At 41.7% G+C, this 18,893-nt stretch overlaps 1 protein-coding gene across 1 annotated transcript in view; it reads right to left on the bottom strand.

Annotated features, from left to right (window-relative positions):
* DOCK2 (dedicator of cytokinesis 2) overlaps window positions 1-18,893 on the bottom strand; it is a 4,134,711-nt gene that overhangs the window by 3,287,475 nt on the left and 828,343 nt on the right. Inside the window, exon 13 of the mRNA XM_044069535.1 lies at window positions 2,391-2,516. Coding sequence (XP_043925470.1) covers window positions 2,391-2,516 — 126 coding nt within the window. The remainder of the gene's footprint in view (window positions 1-2,390; window positions 2,517-18,893) is intronic.

Raw genomic sequence — 18,893 nt, 5'->3', positions numbered from 1 at the left:
GGATATAAAAAGTGTACACACCCCTGTTAAAATGTCAGGTTTTTGTGATATAAAAAAATGAGACCACAATAAATCATTTCAAAACTTTTCCCAACTTTAATGTGATCTATAACCTGTATAATTCAATTGAAAAACAAACAAATCTGTTAGGGGAAAAAATATAAAAAAATGTACAATAAGCTGGTTGCATAATTGTGCACACCCTTAAACTAATACTTTTTTGAAGCACCTTTTGATTTAATTACAGCATTCAGTCTTCTTGGGTACACACCTACCATAAATTAAAGAGACTGATTAACCACAAATAAAGTTCAGCTATCCTAGTAGGATTTTCCTGACATTTACTCAGTTGCCTGCTATAGCAAAAACCATAAAACTGAACTCATTAATAGATAAATATCTGCCTTTGTTTTATGAGCAGTTTGTGGCTGTTTAACAGATATTTGTAATGTATATAATAAATCTGATGTAGACACTTGTGTGAGTAGTTTGTTTCATTATTCCTGTTTATAAAATTTCAATAAAAATATTTAAAAAACAACAAGTGTACAGGCTAAACACCCCTTTTTGAGGCATGCAGCAATAATAGCATAAATAAAGAAACTTTCCTTCAGGCTGATGAACTCAAACCTGAGTGACTTAGGAACACTGAGACTTTCTGCCATTTTTTTTTTTTTTGCTCAGGAAACTAATGGGGATCAATAATTATTCTATTTAACATTCTGCTGTGAATACAAATAATCTGTCTCACAGTATTTGTAACTGCTCATTACATTTTGTGTTAGACTCCATTCATACTTTTCCCAATATAAAACACTCCTTTGCCCCTTACCGTGTCATTTTTCTGCATTTTACCTACATCTAGCTAGGCAAACTATGCCTAATTACATGATAAAATGTTTATAGAGCTCTGTCTCACAGTATTTCTAACTGTTCATTATGTTTTGTGGCAGACTCCATTGATAACTTTCACAATCTGAAACTTGCCCTTGCCCCATAACAAATAATTTTTTCCTTTGCCGATGCTAGGTCAGGGCAAAGGGGGCAAATGCTCATGGCACAACTGAATGTTTTTTAATGCATACCAGCTTTTAAAAGCCAGTATTGCATTTGCAATCAAACTTAAGTGCTGCAGTGCTCCATGTGTGGTCTAAATTGCAGCAAGCAGTTTGCTACAGTTTAAAAGTAAGAAAACCTTTTTTTAACTGAAATCTGAGAGCTATAGTGTTCTGTCTGGTGTATAAATTGCAGCAGTTGCTTGCTACATTTGTAGCAAGCAGATTGCTACAGTTTAAAAGAGATAACTTTTTTCAAACTAAAACCTAAATGTTGCTGCACTCCATGTTGTTGTGTCTTTCAGCTTTTCCCTGTTAGGGGTCACCACAGCGGAACTCCGGTCCGCTAATGATTGCCAGTAGATTTTTTACGTACCGAGTTGCCGGCCCTGACGCACAACCTTCAACAAAGGTACACCCATTCACGCATGTCTCCACACACAAGACGCTCTAGCTGAGAATCAAACAGGACAACGTCTTACTGTGAGGTGACAATGCTACCGCAGCACCACCACCGCAGTACCCAGGATATAAACTGTAGCCGTTCCTTATTACATCTGTAGCAAGCAGTTTGCTACTGTTTAAAGAAATACATTTTTTTTAATTATTAAAATGAGAGAAAGCAGAAATGGGACCTGACTAGACAGGGCAGGAGGGAGGGGTGTATGTGTTGTGTATCTGATCACCTAGTTGGTGTGCCAGTAGAAGGAGCATACATTTTTTTTGTTCTTCACTTGAAAAGCTGGGAGAGTGGATTAAGCACTGTTGGCAGGATGCCATCCAATTGGTTTCCTGAAATTTTGCAGAAGTCCTTTTTTTTTTTTGTTCTTCAAGTAAAGACTTAAGGGGATGGAGTACTAGCTCATGTTACTGCACAGGGCACTGGGTGAGCCAGCTACCATTCCGCATTTTTCTCCATTTTACCTACATTCATCTAGGCAAACTATGCCTAACTACAATATAAAATGTTTATAGGGAAATAAGTCAGACCAGCTATGCCTCTAATCTATACAACCTAGTTGTACAGCCTTGAAGTTACATAGGTTTTAGGTACTGTGGAGTTTTAGTAAAGGATCTTGCATTATCATTTTATACTTCACATGTGTCTAAATTAGCTGCATCACAAGATGATGGATAATGAGCCATTTATAATTATTCCATTACTTCAGATAAAAAACAATTCTATTACTTTCATAAGGAAATAATATTACTACATATTTTGAATTAAGACATTTCTGATTTTTAAACACTCTTGCCAACTTTCAATGACTTGTTTTGTAAAGTTCTACACAGAAAGCATGATGAGAAAACTTTTTACCCAACCTCAGTTTTTACCTGGCATGATAATTTCTGGAAATCCTAGTTTCCTGGCAACAACTGTAGTTCTATCAACAAGATGAGGGTAGTCCTTCCTTATCTGAGTTATATCTCCAACCAGCATTTTCATGGTGACCCAAAGACCTGCAAAAGATAAAAAGTGTAACATCAACTCTACTATTTTTTGCAATTTGATTTACAGTTACTAAACTGAGCACCTCAGTCATACCAGCTCACCAGTAAGCTGACAATATTGTTTGTGAAGCCAGGAGTTATATGAATGCCTTTCTGACAGACAAAGGTCAACAATACTAAAGATGCTGCATTTCTCTGAGGAAATACTCAGGTCTGCCATGATGGACTTTCACCGTAGTCAAGGAAGCACTCTTCTGAACCAAAAAAAAAAATGCAAGAACAATGAAATAAGGTTTGAAGCCAGGGTGATGCACTGTTTATATATCTTGCCTATTGTCTACATACCTAAATGCAGTCATCCCTATTAGCAGAATCTCATTTCTCCATTCCCTTGTTGGCTTAGTTATTAGGAAACTTTCTGCTACTTTATAGATATAATATTCTTTTGTTATTCTCCTTGAAGGCCTGCATCCAAAATCCTAGTCTCTCCTTGTTTCTTCAGCTTCCCCACTTTCATCATCATCCCTTTCCACTTTAAATTATAGTTTTCTGCTTGTGCTATGTATAGGAGCCTTAACTGTGCATCTCTGAAATACCCCTTCAAATCGGGTAATCCCAATCTGCCCTGTTTACTAGAAGAATCAGCTTATCCCACTTGACTCTTGCTGTCTTCCCTTCCCAGATAAAGTCTTTCAGCTCTTTATTAATTGCTATCCACAACTTTTCCTCTGGTTGATAAAAATATGCCTGACCTGAGTATAAGACTAATGGGACTAAAAATACTTTAACAGCTTGTATCTTACTATCCATGTCCATATAACAAAGCTTCCATTTTTCTCAGTTTTTGTATCATCTTTTGTTTAGTCTCTTCCCACATATCCTTAGCTGCCACAGCAGAATCATTTTTAATCCATACTCCTAAATACTTCTTTTATCATGTCCCCATAAAAAGAAGTTATGTACTCACCATAACGTTCCATGTTGGTAGTCCATCTCACCCTTCATTTTTACATATGAGTTTGGAGCCGATCCTCGGCTCCGACTCGGCCGATTTTCAAGCTCGAAGACTTCTGGTTGGCTCGTGGCTAAGCAGGTATCCCATGGTGCACCAGTGCAATCCCCAGATCTAGTTTGCTGCTCTCTAGCAATAGAAAGAGATAGAAAGAAACCCTTAACCAACAAACCAATACTAAAGGGTCGCCAACCAAAAAATGTATAATATTACCTCCAGATCTTCCAGGATGGGGGCAGGAGGGAGGGTTGGTACAAATGAAGGGTGTGATGGACTACCAACATGGAATGTTATGGTGAGCACATAACTTCTTTATGTTAGGTAGTCCAATCTCACCTTCATTTTTACATATGGGACAGCGTCCCTAGCGCCTGATTCTTGGGTAGCTCATTGGAAGATACTCCTGAGCACCGTGGAGCCAAAGGGTGCTCTACCCTAGAAGCCAAACCCAACTTATAATGAGTAATAAAGGTGTGAGGGGTAGCCCACGTAGCTCCTGCACAGATATGATCAATCGGTACCCTGGCTTGAAAAGGCTGCAGAGGTAGACAGAGACCTGGTAGAGGGTCTGCCCTCCGAGCTGTAGGTGAAAGCTATGCAACTCGAAATCCAGTTAGAGAATGTCAACTTAGAAACTGGCAAACCCAATCTGGAATCAGAAAAGGAAACGAACAACTGGTCTGACTTCCGAAATTCTTTGGTCCGTTGCAAATAGAAATGCAGCTGTCTGTGAACATCCAACTGGTGAAAACGGTATTCCTCTGCATTGCTATGATTGGGAAAGAAGACTGGGAGTTCAATGGACTGGTTCAATGTGACAGAAGAACAAACTTTGGGGACAATGAAGGATTGTTAAGTAAAAAAACCCTGTCTTTATGAAAAACTAAATAAGGTGGTTTAATAGACAGGGCATGTAGCTCAGAAACACATCTGGCTGATGTAATAGCTACCAAAAACACAGTCTTCCAAGACAAATACTTTATGGAAGCCGAATGAGATGGTTCAAAAGGAGGGGATGTTAGTTTGGACAACACAAAATTTAAGTCTCAAGAAGCCACAGGTTCCTGTAAAGGTGGTCTCAGCAAGGTGGCTCCTCTCTAGAAGGTTTTACATAACTTATGCGACACAAGTTAACATTTGGAGACCCCAAATAAAAATGTGAAGTATCCACCTATTGTACTTTGATGGTGGCTGTGGCAGATCCCTGCTGAAAAAGCTCCGAAAGGAATTCCAGAATGATGGGAATGGGAGTGGTGTAAGGATCCACATTCAGTTTCTGTGCCCAAATAGAAAACCTTTTCCACTTACTGTCATACAGCCTTCTGGTTGATGATTTGTGTGAGGATAAAAGAATATGGGACACTGATGATGAAACATCATGAAGCTTGACTAGAGATGGAACTGGATCAGCCAAGCTGTCAATTTGAGGGTGTGCAGAGTGGGGTGTAGCGAACCCGACATGCGGGTCAGTAGATCTGGAACTGGGTCCAGGATCCAAGAATCATCCAGGAGAAGAGGCTCGAGGAAGGGAAACCAGACCTGACGAGGCCAGTAAGGAGCAATGAAGATCAACTTGCTTCCTAGTTGGTTGGCTTTCTGTATCACTTTGGGAATTAGAGGAAAAGGAGGGAAGGCACAGAGAAGTCCCGTGGGCCAATTGTGTACCAGAGCGTCTCTGGGTGCTTCCCCCAAAGGGGGAATTAGGGAAAATTAACTGCTGCATTTGGCATTGACTGGACTGGCAAAAAGGTCGCAGCAAGGCTGTCCCCATTTTAGGAAAATCTGTTCCACTATTTCCCATTTCAGAGACCACTCGTGGGGCAGCAGGACTGCCCGGCTCAGCTTGTCGGCTATCACGTTGGTTGTCCCCGGAATGTGCATTGCCACCAGAAAGCGCTGAGAAGAAATCACCCATTCCCAAACTCGCATGGCTTCCCAACAGAGTGGGTAAGATCTGGTACTGCCCTGTTTGTTGATATACCACACAACCGACATGTTGTCCGATTGTATCGCAATCGTCCCTGGAGGAAGAAGGTCCTGAAGTGCTTGCAAAGCCAGAAGCACCGCACTCATCTCCAGAATGTTGATATGCAGATGAGCCTCGGGTTCTTGCCATGTGCCTTGGACCGTCCTGCTCAGATAATGCCCAACCCATCCGACCTGGAAGGCATCTGTGGTCACAGTGGCAATGGGTTGGGCAGGCACAAAGGGAGCTCCCGTGAACAAATTGTTGGGGGCTGTCCACCAACAAAGGTCCTTTTTGTATGATTCTGTCAGCAGAATAGAGTGATTCAGTGGTAGGTATTGGAACGACCACTGGGAGAACAGGAACCATTGAAGGATTCTCATATGAAACCTGGCTAGAGGTATTAACAGAATGGTTGAGGCCATCGTTCCAAGAAGTTGAAGAATCCACTTTGCTTTGACCTTCCGAAGTGAGAGAAGTCACTGAATTTGTGAGATGAGGTTTTCTGCTCTTTCGGTGGGAAGACGAACTGTCATATCCACTGTGTCTACCTCTGCACCTATAAAAATTACAGATTGTGAGAGCAGTAATGCAGATTTTTCCCAATTTATGGAGATCCATAGTTGAGCACAAAGCTGGATGGTGATATCCCTATTCTGGAGAAGTAGATGCCTGATGGGGGCGGTCAGGAGCCAGTCGTACAAATATGGAAACACCTGGAATCCCTGAGATCTCAGGTGAGCTGTCACTACTGCCACGCATTTGGTGAACACCCTGGGGGCTGTGGTGAGACCAAAGGGCAGAGCATGAAACTGATAATGGCTGGCTCCCAGCCAGAAGCACAGATACCTCCTTGATGCCTTGTCCATTTTTATATGGTAGTAGGCGTCTTGGAGATCTAGACAGCACATCCAATAGTTTTTCTCTAACAACGTGAATATTGACTGCAGTGTTACCATCCAAAAAGTACAATATATATACAATATCCACAATATTCACAACCCACCACACAACCGCCTCTAACTACAGAACATCTATTTATGGTAGGTACAAAAAACTGTATGTTCTTTATCTATCTCATTGCTGCAGTCCTTACATATGGGTAGAATCCCAAAGCAGAGGTAAGGGAGGATGGCAAAGTGGCAAACCAGCCCTTTTAGGTAAAGTGGAAGGTGGAAATGCTTAGAGAAAGTATGCACTGAACTCCACCAAGTAGCTGCCTAAAAAATATTTAGTTGCCACCCCCCCAAAAAAAGCTGTAGAAGTGGCAGTAGCCCTAGTGAATGAGGCCTAATCCCAGCTGGAATTTCCCAATCCACTTAGAAATAGTTTGTTTTGAAACAGGCTTGCCCTGAGAACCCCCAAAGCAAATGAAACAAAGCATAAAAGGTAATGAAATAGTTTGGTTTAAAGCCACACTAGAGCAAATGATGAATTTTGGTTTTAAAAGCACACTAGAAACCACTGATACCCTATCCTTATGGAAAATTAAGAAAGGCTCAACTAATGGCACAAAAAAGCAGTCTTCATGACAAATTTTCAACTTCGGCAGTAGCTGCAGGCATCCCAAGCAGGAGTAGGAGCTCTCGTGGGGTCTTATATTCTTTGCCCTCTCTGTGGAGCTGAGACCCTCCAGGGTTTAAAACAGAATATGCCAGGCTGTTAGATGCAGAGAGATCAGACTTCTCAGTAATGGGTACCAGTGCTGTCGAGGCCAATTACACATGAAGATTGCTCCAATTGAATGAGACAATCCAACACTCGTGGGGGGGGGATAATTTGTCTGCTTCAAACACATCTGCTAAGGAGTTCTGTGCCCCGCAGAAACCTTGCCTGAAATAAATCGTTCCCCTTGCTTGTTGATGTATGTACCACATGTGTTGTGTGTTGTGTACCAACACCTGCCCTGGAAGAAGTAGAAGTCCTTGAAAGCTATTAATGCAAATTGGACTGCTAACATCTCCTTCAAGTTGAATGCAGATGTTGAAGTCCTGGGGGGCACGTGTGTCTTGTACCCACTCCATTTTTAGATGAGCTCCCAAGCTTTGTCTGAGGCATCTGTCGTTAGAATGTCCATATCTTGCAGTGCTGTGTCCATACATTTTGAGATACCATTGTAGCTTCCGGCCATCTGGGATTCAGTCTCACACCCAGAAAGCACACATGTCCTGAGAGGGTACTAGACTGGACTTTATGCTGTATTTGATGAAGTTTGTTCCTTTCTCTTGGGCCAGAATCAGGCAATCGTCCAAATAAGGATAGATCTGTATTCAGATAAGCCAAAAGGGCAATGCAGAGAGATGATAAATGAGAAGTCCCCAGCAGCGATACTTCCTGCAACTGCCTGATAGGAACATGAAGGTGAAGGTGGGTCCTTGAGATCCAGAGTCACCATCCAGTGATCTTTGCCCAGAGAAAAAAAAAAAGCTGCGTCAACAACATTTTTTTGGGGGAATGATGTCCAGATGTGTGTTGAGGATAATAAAAAATTGGTCTGGTCTCCGTTCCCCTTCTTTGGTACTAGGCCTCTCTTTTTGAGAGAGGGAATGTGTCCGCCTTTTGAAAGGAGCAAGGTATGGAAATAAAACTTGTAACCTTGGTGTATGATACTCATTTTTTCCTTGAAGAGTGCCACCTTCCCTCCCAAAGGTGCTGCCAGGCAAGAAGGATTAAACTTGAGGCTGAACTTGCAAATCTTTAACACAGACAGCCTGCATAAGACTTAGCCTTGTCTTCCATTTTCTTCAAGACTGCATCAGGTGTAAGGGATCAAAAATCCTTGTCTTGTCTTAACATGGTCAGATCTGATCCTCAGCCAGGCGTGCCTGCTTGTAAAGAATGCTTACCCACTTGTTCAGAGACATGCACAAATCTGCTTCTTCTTACACACAATGCCCTCCCCCAGAGCATCTACCTTAGACTTCAATTGAGAGAAAGAAGATTTTGATATTATTTCATGTGAAACTGGCAATTCAAAGCCCTATAGACTTTCTTCCCATCTATCCAAAGCTCTGCCTCTTTATCTGGAGGAACCGGGATTTTTACACAGAGGCCCTTGACACCCTTAGGTCCCTGACTAACAGTTGAGCCTACCCACACCTATCCTATCCGGTTTTTTAGCAGGAGCAGGAGGCAAAGAATCAGGATTAAGTTCTGCCTCTGCACATCTTCCACAGCACCAGAACAGGGACATAGCCAAAGGGCCTAGTGCTGGGGCAAAAGCAAAAAAATTCTAAGCCTTTTCCTGGAATCAGAGAAGTCCTGACCTTCCACTCTGAAACATGAAACATCTCAAACCTGCTCAAACTCCCACTCTGGCTCCACCCCTAGGCCTCTTATCAAAAGGGCAAGACCCCTAATCAAAATTAAATCTTTCTGCCATTTTAAGCATGTGCTTCTTGGGCACAGACCCTGCTGAACTAGGAGTGACACCAACAATGGCATATTATAATTGCTCAAGCCTCACCACCAACACAGTAATCCCTTCGCGCTATTAGTGCGCTTTTTCGCAGCCGCAGGCACTTTGCAACGCGCTTCTGCATCGGACCATGCGGCAAAAAAAAAAGGGGGGGGGATGGCCGGTCGGTGCGCATTGTACCCTGACGCCCTGATGTCAGTCTGATGAAGAACATCTTGTCCTCTTTCACAAATTTGTTTAATCTGCTGATGTCCATTACTGGCCTCCAGTCTCCGGTTTGTTTTGGGGCTAAAAAGAATGTGGAGTAAGTTCCGTATCCTATCTGGTCTGTTGGCACGGGCTGGATGACTCTTTTTGAGAGCAACTTGTTGATCTCCACAGTTGCCTGATCCCTGTGATTGGGTGGAACATCTGGGATCATCTTGGGAACAAATAGTGGAAGGGAAAAGGGTATGATATATCCTCTGGTAATGACTCTTTGTACCCCCACTTGTCTTGGGTTAAATTTAGCCAGGCTTCTGGATACAAAGAGATGCGACCCCCGACTGGCCCCAGGGAAACGCAGTTGGGCCCCACATCAGGAGCACTGATAAGGCCGCCCATGAAAGGAACCACGGCCTTGCTGATATTGTGGACCACCCCTGCCTCTACGGCAATGTCTACATTTCCTCCTCCTCTGCCTCTGAAGGAGGATTCACTCTGTGTGTCTGGAAAGGCCCTCTGGGACTTTTTGAACCACATCATCCCTCCCCTTGGACCTTTGGGGTATGGTCGAGAGGGGACAGTAAAATGGACTCCCGAGTGAGTGTATCTTTCACCTTCGAACCAAACAAGGAGAAACCATCAAATGGGGAATTGGTGAAGGTGGACTTGAACGGCTCCGCAAAATTACACAAGCGCATCCAGGAGTGGCACCTAAGGGCAACTCCTGAACCTGCTGCTCTGCTCGCTCCATCAGCCGCATGAGATATGAGCCACATGGAGGAGTTAACTATGGAATTTAGGGTGGACAACTGAGCAGAGATCCTATCCAGGACTCCCTCAGGACAAGCACCCTGTATGGAATCTCCTAACTCCTTGAGGAGATCCCTCTGCAACCTCGTGAAATGGGTAAGATAGTTCAGGGATTGAAGTGTAAAGGCCGCTGAACTAAATACGTGCTTCCCAAATCTGTCCATCTGTCTAGACTCCTTGTTTGGTGGCTGTACAGAGGAAGACGTCTTCGCCAACTCCTTCTTCGTGGCTGCCGCCACCACCATGGCATCTACAGGAACACCCTTAGATAAGAATTCTTTTCCAGGAGGGGCAGACAGGAACTTATTTGGTCTTCTAGGTACTGGCTCCATGGCATCGGGAGTATCCCACACCTTCTGACTAACCAGATCCATTAGCTCGTTGAAAGTTGCAGACACCCAAGAGGAAAGGGTTGAGACCCGAAAGCCTTTAGGTACAGTGACTCCTCATCAGAAGAGTTGACAGTGGGCTAGTCGCACCTCTGTTTAAGGATCTCTAGAATGTCCACAAAGGAGACATCATCAGAAGACGACTTAGGGGACCTCTCCGACTCATCAAGGTCAGTGTCCGATGTCAGAGACTCATCCTGGGAGTCAATATGCATCCTCTTGCATACTCTCTTCTGCGGGGGCTCCTCAAAAGGACCTTCTGGGGATGCCCCAGAAGAGTGAGGACCACCTACCAGTGGCTCCTGAGGCTGTGGGTCTCTGCTGTCTCTGGAGAGAGTAGGGACTGAGACCGAAGTGGGAGCCCTGGGGGGAAGAGTGCTTGTACCACTGGCAGGGGTTGTAGATTGTGACAGCACACTCCTCATCAACTCAAAAGCAGATCTCTCCAGCTCCAAAGATAGTCCCTGCTCCGAAGAGACAAAGGGCGGTGCCAGAGCCAGAGCCATCGGCTCCGAGATAGATGCAGGGTCCGAGCTCACCCTGGCAGATGCACCAAGAGGAAGGCTTGGAACTGATGAAGATCGACTCAAAACCTCCCCCTCGGCGCAGACAGAAGAGCTTCAGTCCCTGGACATGACTGATGGAGCCAAACGCATCGGAGCCGAACTCGGCTCCAATGCAACAGCAAGGGGATCCAGAACCGAGGGTTCCTCCATTGGTAACAAGCACTCCGGCTCCGAAAAACCAACATGGCTCAGAGGAGGAATCATGGATGGAGACAAGACTGGTTCGAGTGGCTTCGAGGCCAATTGGGTTGGAGCCAACAAAAATTTAGGCAGGGCGGATGACTTGAGGAGTTTCAGTACTACCCTCTCCTCATCTTCTTCTGAAAGACTCCTGGAAAACCTGAAAGATAAGGTTGGGGATCTCGACCTAGCAGGCACTGGAGATTTGACCATCAAAGAGACCGGTCGGGACTCTACAGACTGGCTCCGAGAAGCACAGTCAACTATCTGCAAGGATTCAGCAGTCAGCACCGAAGTATCTGTGACCGACTCCGAAACCACAGTGCTCTCCTTTGGCTCCGAAGACTGAGGAGTCAAGGAGGCAGGTTTTATTAATTTGGCAGGTGGCTCCGAAACAGTAGCCAGTTCATAGGTAGGTACTAGGCTATCGGCCCTGGGGGCTATACAAGCCCAGCCAAAAAGGTACCCTGGCTTTTGCCACCCAAGGAAATTATTTTCCTGTGCCACTGTCGAGCAGAGCCACAGAGGTGATCCTCGGGGTGAATTTCCTATTTCCGGTGCTGGAGAAGGCCTTTTTGAACCTTTAGATTTTAAGTCAGATCTTGACTTAGTCGAGGAAGCCAAAGAACCAGACAAAGCTTCCTCAAAGGATGGATTCAAAAGACCCCTGAGTATCAATTTGTTCTTTCTCTCCTGCAACACTCTAGGAGAGAAAGCATGACAGAACAAACATGATTCTTGCAAATGGATGGCTCCCAAACAGTAGACACAGCTATTGTGGCCATCAGTCAAAGACATTTTCTGGGAGCACTTCATACATTTTTTAAACCCAGAGGGTTTGTGCTCCTTGCTATCCTTAGACATTGCAACCCACAAGCAATCAGAGGGAAAAAAAGAAAGAGAAAGAAAATGACTGAGGACTAGGTCCTCTAACTAAAACGGGCCTAGCCCTACAGACGAATTACATGAGGACTAGGTCCTCTAAGTTAAACGGGCCTAGCCTGGTGTAAGATAGAAACCTAGATTTTCCACTAAACACTAGACAGATTCAGTCACACAGGAGAATATTTTAAATAAAATACAGTGGAAGCAACATGAGGACTGGGTCCTCTAAGTTAAACGGGCCTAGCCCTGTGAAGAACCAGATCTTCTAATTCAAACAGACCAAGAAGGCACAACACACACACACACACACACACACACACACACACACACACACACACACACACACACACACACACACACACACACACACACACACACGCTCAAGGGTAGCAATTAACAAGTGTAAGAAATTAAGACTTTAGTGGGTCCCTGCTAAAGACCACCAGTCAACTATAATTGCTTGACAGGAAATAATCAATAGGAGCCCCTATTGATTAAAAATGGCAAACTCGCCAAACGAATTCTCTAGACAAGAAAAAAGCAAGTGTGTCTAACTACTGAATAGAGGAGACTACTATACTAGTCACACAAGGCCACAAGGCAATTTAGGTAAATCCTAACTGTAAATAGCAGGAAAAAAGGCGAAACCGCCAAAACTAACGGTTTAGGTAAAGCACAATTGCGCCTAACTATTGGTACACAGGATACCACTAATAAGGTCACACAACAACCACAAGACAATAAAGATAAGTCCTATAATGTATATATTCAATAATTGTGCAAAAGATACTAGAATAATGAAAATTTTCAAAAACTTGGGCAAAGCCAAGAGAAGCACATCTGAACTCAACGCTGCAAACAAGATCTGGGGATTGCACTGGTGCACCATGAGATACCTGCTTAGCCACAAGCCAACCAGAAGTGTTCGAGCTTGAAAATCGGCCGAGTCAGAGCCGAGGATCAGCTCCGAACCCATATGTAAAAATGAAGGTGAGATTGGACTACCTAACATATATGGATATTGCTGAACCAATTCCTATGTGGGTACATAACTTACCACTATTACCTTTATTTATTTGACATTTGTTAACCAGGTTAGTCCGACTGGGCTGAAGCCCTTTTTCAGCAGAGACCCAAGGAGAAAAGCACCAATAGTACAAGAAACAACTAGTAAATAGCATGGTCAGTTGTTACAACACAGACAAGAGTATATAATAACTATCAGTAAATAAGGTCAATTATTAAGGGTGAACAGAATTATATATAAAACGTACACAGTACAAATATGTCAGAAGAAAATCAGACAAAAACAGGATAATGAGAAACTACAACATGTATGAGATAATAGAGTACAGACAATTACCACAAACGTAAATATGAAGACATATGCAACAGGAGATCACAAAATAGCAAAAAAGTAAAGAGAAACAGAGAAAATAAGTACAAAAGTATATACAGGAGGAAATCCCAAGGTAAGAAGTCAGTGAAAGGACTACTGAGTAGAAGCTGAGGACAACAGTCTGTTAGTAAAGTTATTTTATTACATGGAGGAAGCAGCACAGAGAGGGGGGGGAGAAGAAGGCAGGAATTATAGAAGACAGGAAGATAGATTATGTTGGGTCATAACAGAAACATGACCATGATTTATGGAGGCTATCTTTTAATGGTATTTTAAAGGTGTTAAGGTTTGTGATACATCTGACATTTAGGAGTAATTTATTTCAAGCATTTGCTAATATTATTACTGGACTTACAAACTTGCAATAGATTCTGGTGAGAGCTACGGAGAACGCAGTTGGGAGTGTAAAACTGGATGAGAGGGACAAGATGATGGTTCATCTAAGACTGAATGAGCCATGAGAAGCTGGGTTACTAGAATTTGGTGATGAAATTCCAGCCACTGCAGTTTTTTTAAGGCTATGCAGTAATGAGTGTGGTAAGGTTGGTTGGAGGCAAATCATGCAATTTTGTTATAGGTAAGTTCTAGTTTAGAAGATTAGACTGGAGGCATGTAAGAATAGGGGCTACATAGAGCAGTGTGGGCAGTAGGAATTATTGTGCAATGGAGAGTCTGAAAGCATTTGTGAGGTATTTATTATGCCTGTATAGCAGGCCTAGCTTTAGATGGGTCTTTTTAATGCACTGCTGAGTGTGGAGATTGAACTTTAGATGGTCATCGATAACATGTTGTTCAGGGAGGAGACAGACAAGGTAGCTTTGTGATGTTCGAGAGTTGTAGGGGGGGATAGGAAAAGTGGTTTTCTTTGGGTTCAGTAGCAACTGGTTGGAAGTAAGCCAACTTTCAACAGAATGAAGGGACTCTTGGCTGAGGGTATGAAGATGAATGGAATCTATTTGACAGGTAGCAGGAGAACCAAGATATTGCAGAGTTAGAGAGGTAAAGTAAGCTTTTGTTTTAGCTTCATTAATTTTGTATCCTGAAAAGATATGAAACTGTCTCAAAATGTACCATAACACTATAATATCTCTGTCAGGTTTTGTCAGGTATAAAATAATATCATCTGCAAATAAAGCAAGCTTTTCTTGCCTACCATGCCAATTATATCCTTGAATTTCTGAATTCCTTATTTTCTTTGTCAATGGTTCTAAATATAATGCAAATAAAGGGGAAAGATGAAACCCCTGTATGGTTCCTCTGCTCAAGCAGAAATTATCAGAGAAGACACCACCCACTTTAAATTTTGCATCCAATCCCTCATATATCCTCCTAATCAGCCTTATCATTTTTTCAGGAAATGCAAATGCTTCCATTGCCTTACTGATAAAGTCCCAACTTACTCTGTCAAATGCTTTCTATGCATCAAGACCCACCTACAGCTTCCAAATGTTTATCAGTTTATTTCCCTCCTAGCTTCCAACCTTCCACAGGAATACCATCTATTGGTTATACATCTCAATTTTTATCTCATCTCTTCCTATCCTGTCAGTAATTCAACCTCATCTACCTCTAACCTTGCCATACTTAATAATTCCATAAACATTTCCATTTGTATCTTTTCATGATTTCCATATTTCTCTGCTTTATACAGACTTTCTTAGAATTTCTGAAATATTAATAATACTTCTACAGGACCTCTTGTCACCTTCCTTGTTATAGGCTCCACAAGCTTCACGACAGCCCTTTCTACTTTCTGTTGCCCGAGTCATTGTGCTCTAGTGCTTTTATCAAAAAACAGTTGCTTAACAGTGATCTTTATAAACTCCTGTATATTATCAAGGTAGTCCCTTATTTTCTGCTTAGCATTCTGCAACTGATCCTCTTCTTGTGCTGTGAGAATCCCCATTCTACAATACTTTAACATTTGTCAGTCCCTCTAAATAATTTGTGTTACTTTTTAACTATAGCTCCTTTCTTTTATTTCCACCCTATTTTTAAACTCTGCCTTAATGTTATCCCACTCCCTAGCTATATTTTCAAAAGAAAATTTTCTCATCTTGAATAGCTCTGTAATAATCTCAAATGCCCATCCCTTAAATTTTTCTCTTTTCAAAAGATAGGTGGGAAAGCACCAGTGTCTCATTTTTATTTCACCACCCTGTGTTTTTATTTTAGTTATTATTGTTTCATGGTCTGAAACAGTTATTAGGTGTGTAGTAAGACCTTCAATTAAATACACATGTTGCTGTGAAATGTAACCTTTGTCTAGCCTAGCCCAGTTTTTATATCTTGGGGAATAATAAGTAAATTCACTCAAAACTCCTATTACCGAATTCATATCTTCCATGCCAAATATTTCAGAATTTTTTTTCAAAACTTTACCTTCCTTTGTTATATTTTCCATTCAGGGCTCCCCAGACACATCTTCACTACAGCAAATCAAATTCCATGATTATTTCTCCTAAAATTTTCTTAAGCTCCATTATTGCTGTTTTACGTGGAATATAAATACATGTGAGTGTAATCCTCCTCCCTTGCCAGTAGCCCCTTAGCACTACAAATCTACCATTATTACCTTTTTTATCATCCTCTATCACTACTGGAGCTCCTCTTGCAATTAATATAAGTACTCCTCTTTTCCTTTGTCCCAGATATTCCACTGAGTAACCATCCTGAAAACCTATCAAATTCACATCTTCAGTTCCTTCCAAGTCTTTCTCCTGCAACATAGCTATTTCCACTCTACATTTTTAATATGGTTCACTATTCTTTCTTTTTATATTTATCTGTGAGACCACTGACATTTAAAGACATTACAAAAAGCATCACTGTATTAAGAAGTTATTATTCCTACCTTTTATGTACAACACCTTTTTTGTGAAATGTCTAGTTCCAGCTTTTGTGTTACATGCATACACTGGCAGGTTGAACCTCTATATAGTTGTTTCTTATCATATCTATTTCAGCCTATGTCACATCCTACAAAACTTTTTGTTTTACTGAAAGCCCTCAAACAAGAAAACAAACAACCCCCCAATACACCCCTAAAACCTATTAATTTAATACTAACACACAAAAGCATGTACATCATCAAATATTGAAGTTTTATTCCCCAAATAGGAACAAATGTCCCAAACTGATAGCAACACTCATACACTTGAGTTGAAGTAAAAGAAAGTTTATCCATGCTAAGATGCATGGTGCAGCCTGTGCTTCTACCAAGTGCTGACTGGTTTTGTCTTATCTTTATAGCTCTCCCAGCTGGGAAAACCCCTGAATACTTTCAGTGAAGATTATCTCCGAGCCAATTTGTCTCCCCACCCCACCCCTTGCCAATCACTCTCCACCAGACTGTAAACAACTTCTCTTTATCAGATTGTCTCCATGGAGACATGAGAACCAGACAGTCAATTTCTCTTCATCAGATTGTTTCCACGGTGACACAAGGGCCAGATACAGAATTGCTACTAACCATACATTCATTTGCTAGAAAAAAAGCCTCATAATATTCATATTCTTTTTTCATTAACTTGCTTTCTCTTAAAACTTGTTACTAAATCAATCTAAGGTCCTTATTCTAGTCATTCCTCCATTGCAAGAATGAGAAAAAGCAGATTCATTTTTCTTTTGTCATGCTATTTTAACCAGGCTTTTTTTACATTGCAGTACCTACATTTCTTAAAACTGAACAAGAAAAGGACAGAAGGGAGGAAGAATGTGAATAAAAGAACAACAGAAGCACCTATTTACAATCCCCATTACACTTAAAATTAACTGAGCAAAGTTTACTTTTTACCATGTAAATAAAACCATACGTCACAAAAATAGTACTATTAAGAAAAAAATGTTTTATTTACTTACAGTTAACTTTCTCCCCTCACTTCCCCTCTTAAAGCATTTTCCAAACATTAATGACATGAAGTAGGGCATACACTTCAGAGTACCCCACAAGTCCAACAAAATCTGAAAAAGTCCAATATTTCCAGATTTTCTTGTTCTGTCATATTTCACAAATATAATTAATGCATTGTGATCCTACATTAAGTTATTGGTTTAATTACTGTTCATCTCCATCTATCAAATCCTGCCTCTGCTTCATTTCCAAAGTACTCATGATTCTTCTAGTCAACTGTCATGCTGCCTTTCTTCTCTCCATAATTTTCCACTGAAGAAGAATCTCCTTCAGTTTCACATCTCACTTTTTCTTGGGCAAACTTTTCTATTTACTCCTTAGCATGTACTTCATCAAAAAATTATTTTGTCCCTCCAGGGAAGAATACCATGAAGACAGCTTGGTACAACAGTCTAAATTATATACCTGTGTCTCAACATTCACTGAACAGTGGAATGAATTTACTCCTCTTCTGCCTGGTGTACGATGGTATCATTCTCCACACTTTGCTGTCTCCTGCTTTTAGTATTTTGTCCTTCTGCCACAGTTTTATCAGAATCAACTCCTTCTGCTGGTAGGATAGCATCTTTACTACTAAGGTCTAAGCTGCTGTCTCATAGCCAGGTTTGGAGCATACATATGATGTGCCCTTTCAACTAACTACTCCTGCTGTCGAATACCAGTCCAATTACGTATTTGTCCTTTCATAAAATTAATGCAAGCCTGTTCCTAACAGCTTATCCAGTACAGTAGAAAATCCCAGGTTTTCCCTATGTGCTCTGTCCTCTAATTCTATTATTTTTTAAAACATTTCTTCCTAAGCAGTCTCATACTAGGACAGTCTTTTCTTCATTTCAACCTCTAATTTTTGCAGCTTTATCACCTCATCTGAATATCTGTTTAAAGTGTCTTCCATTTTTTCCAGCCTTTTGATATTTGAGTTGATATACTTCTTCAGTGTTTTGCTTATTTGAATCAGCTCTGTCTACATTTGACTTATTTAGTTCCTCTAGGCTACTGTAAGTCATGTCTTGCACCAAAGCTGGAGCTTGCACTGCTTTTTGCTGAACAGCTGCAGAATTCTTCGCAATCAGTGTTTTTCCTCACCATTTGTGATGGATTTTCGTTCAAGTTCTCTGCATTTCTTTTTTGCTGGCATCCAAGCAGTTCACTTAATAGCTAGTTACTGAAATTTACCCAGAACTGTCTCTCTGTTCTGAGTTTCTGTTTTCACACTGGGAGAGCTGAAATTAAGCTGTTACTCAATGTGCGACCATCTTGTAAGTCCACCAGGATTATTTTGCTTGGTGCGTTTTGCACTTCTGTCTGCTGCAGATCAGCTGTCCTCATCTACTCCACTGGATATTAGTTTTCTACCACTTATGAATTGCCTGTGCCCCACTTAACCTTGTAGCAGCTCAATCGCTTAGGCAACGTGTGGCTTAGTGGCAACAGCTGAGCTGTGAATAATCCACCATCCAAGTAGCCAAAGAAGATGGTATGGATATCATCCAGCCTACATGCTTGTTTCTGTAATAACCTGACATCTGCGTTTTCCCACAATACTAGTCCATAGGGGTGCATAACAGAATACTGTGCTATGTTTAGTTTAGCTGGCATGGATACTACCACCCATTCTTCTGCTTGCTGGGTGTCCTGCATCCA

This window comes from Protopterus annectens, chromosome 4.part0 (assembly GCF_019279795.1).
Source record: "Protopterus annectens isolate FY-2018-M chromosome 4.part0, PAN1.0, whole genome shotgun sequence".
NCBI classification, from domain to species: Eukaryota; Metazoa; Chordata; order Ceratodontiformes; family Protopteridae; genus Protopterus; species Protopterus annectens.
This window is presented reverse-complemented; position numbering and strand designations above follow the sequence as displayed.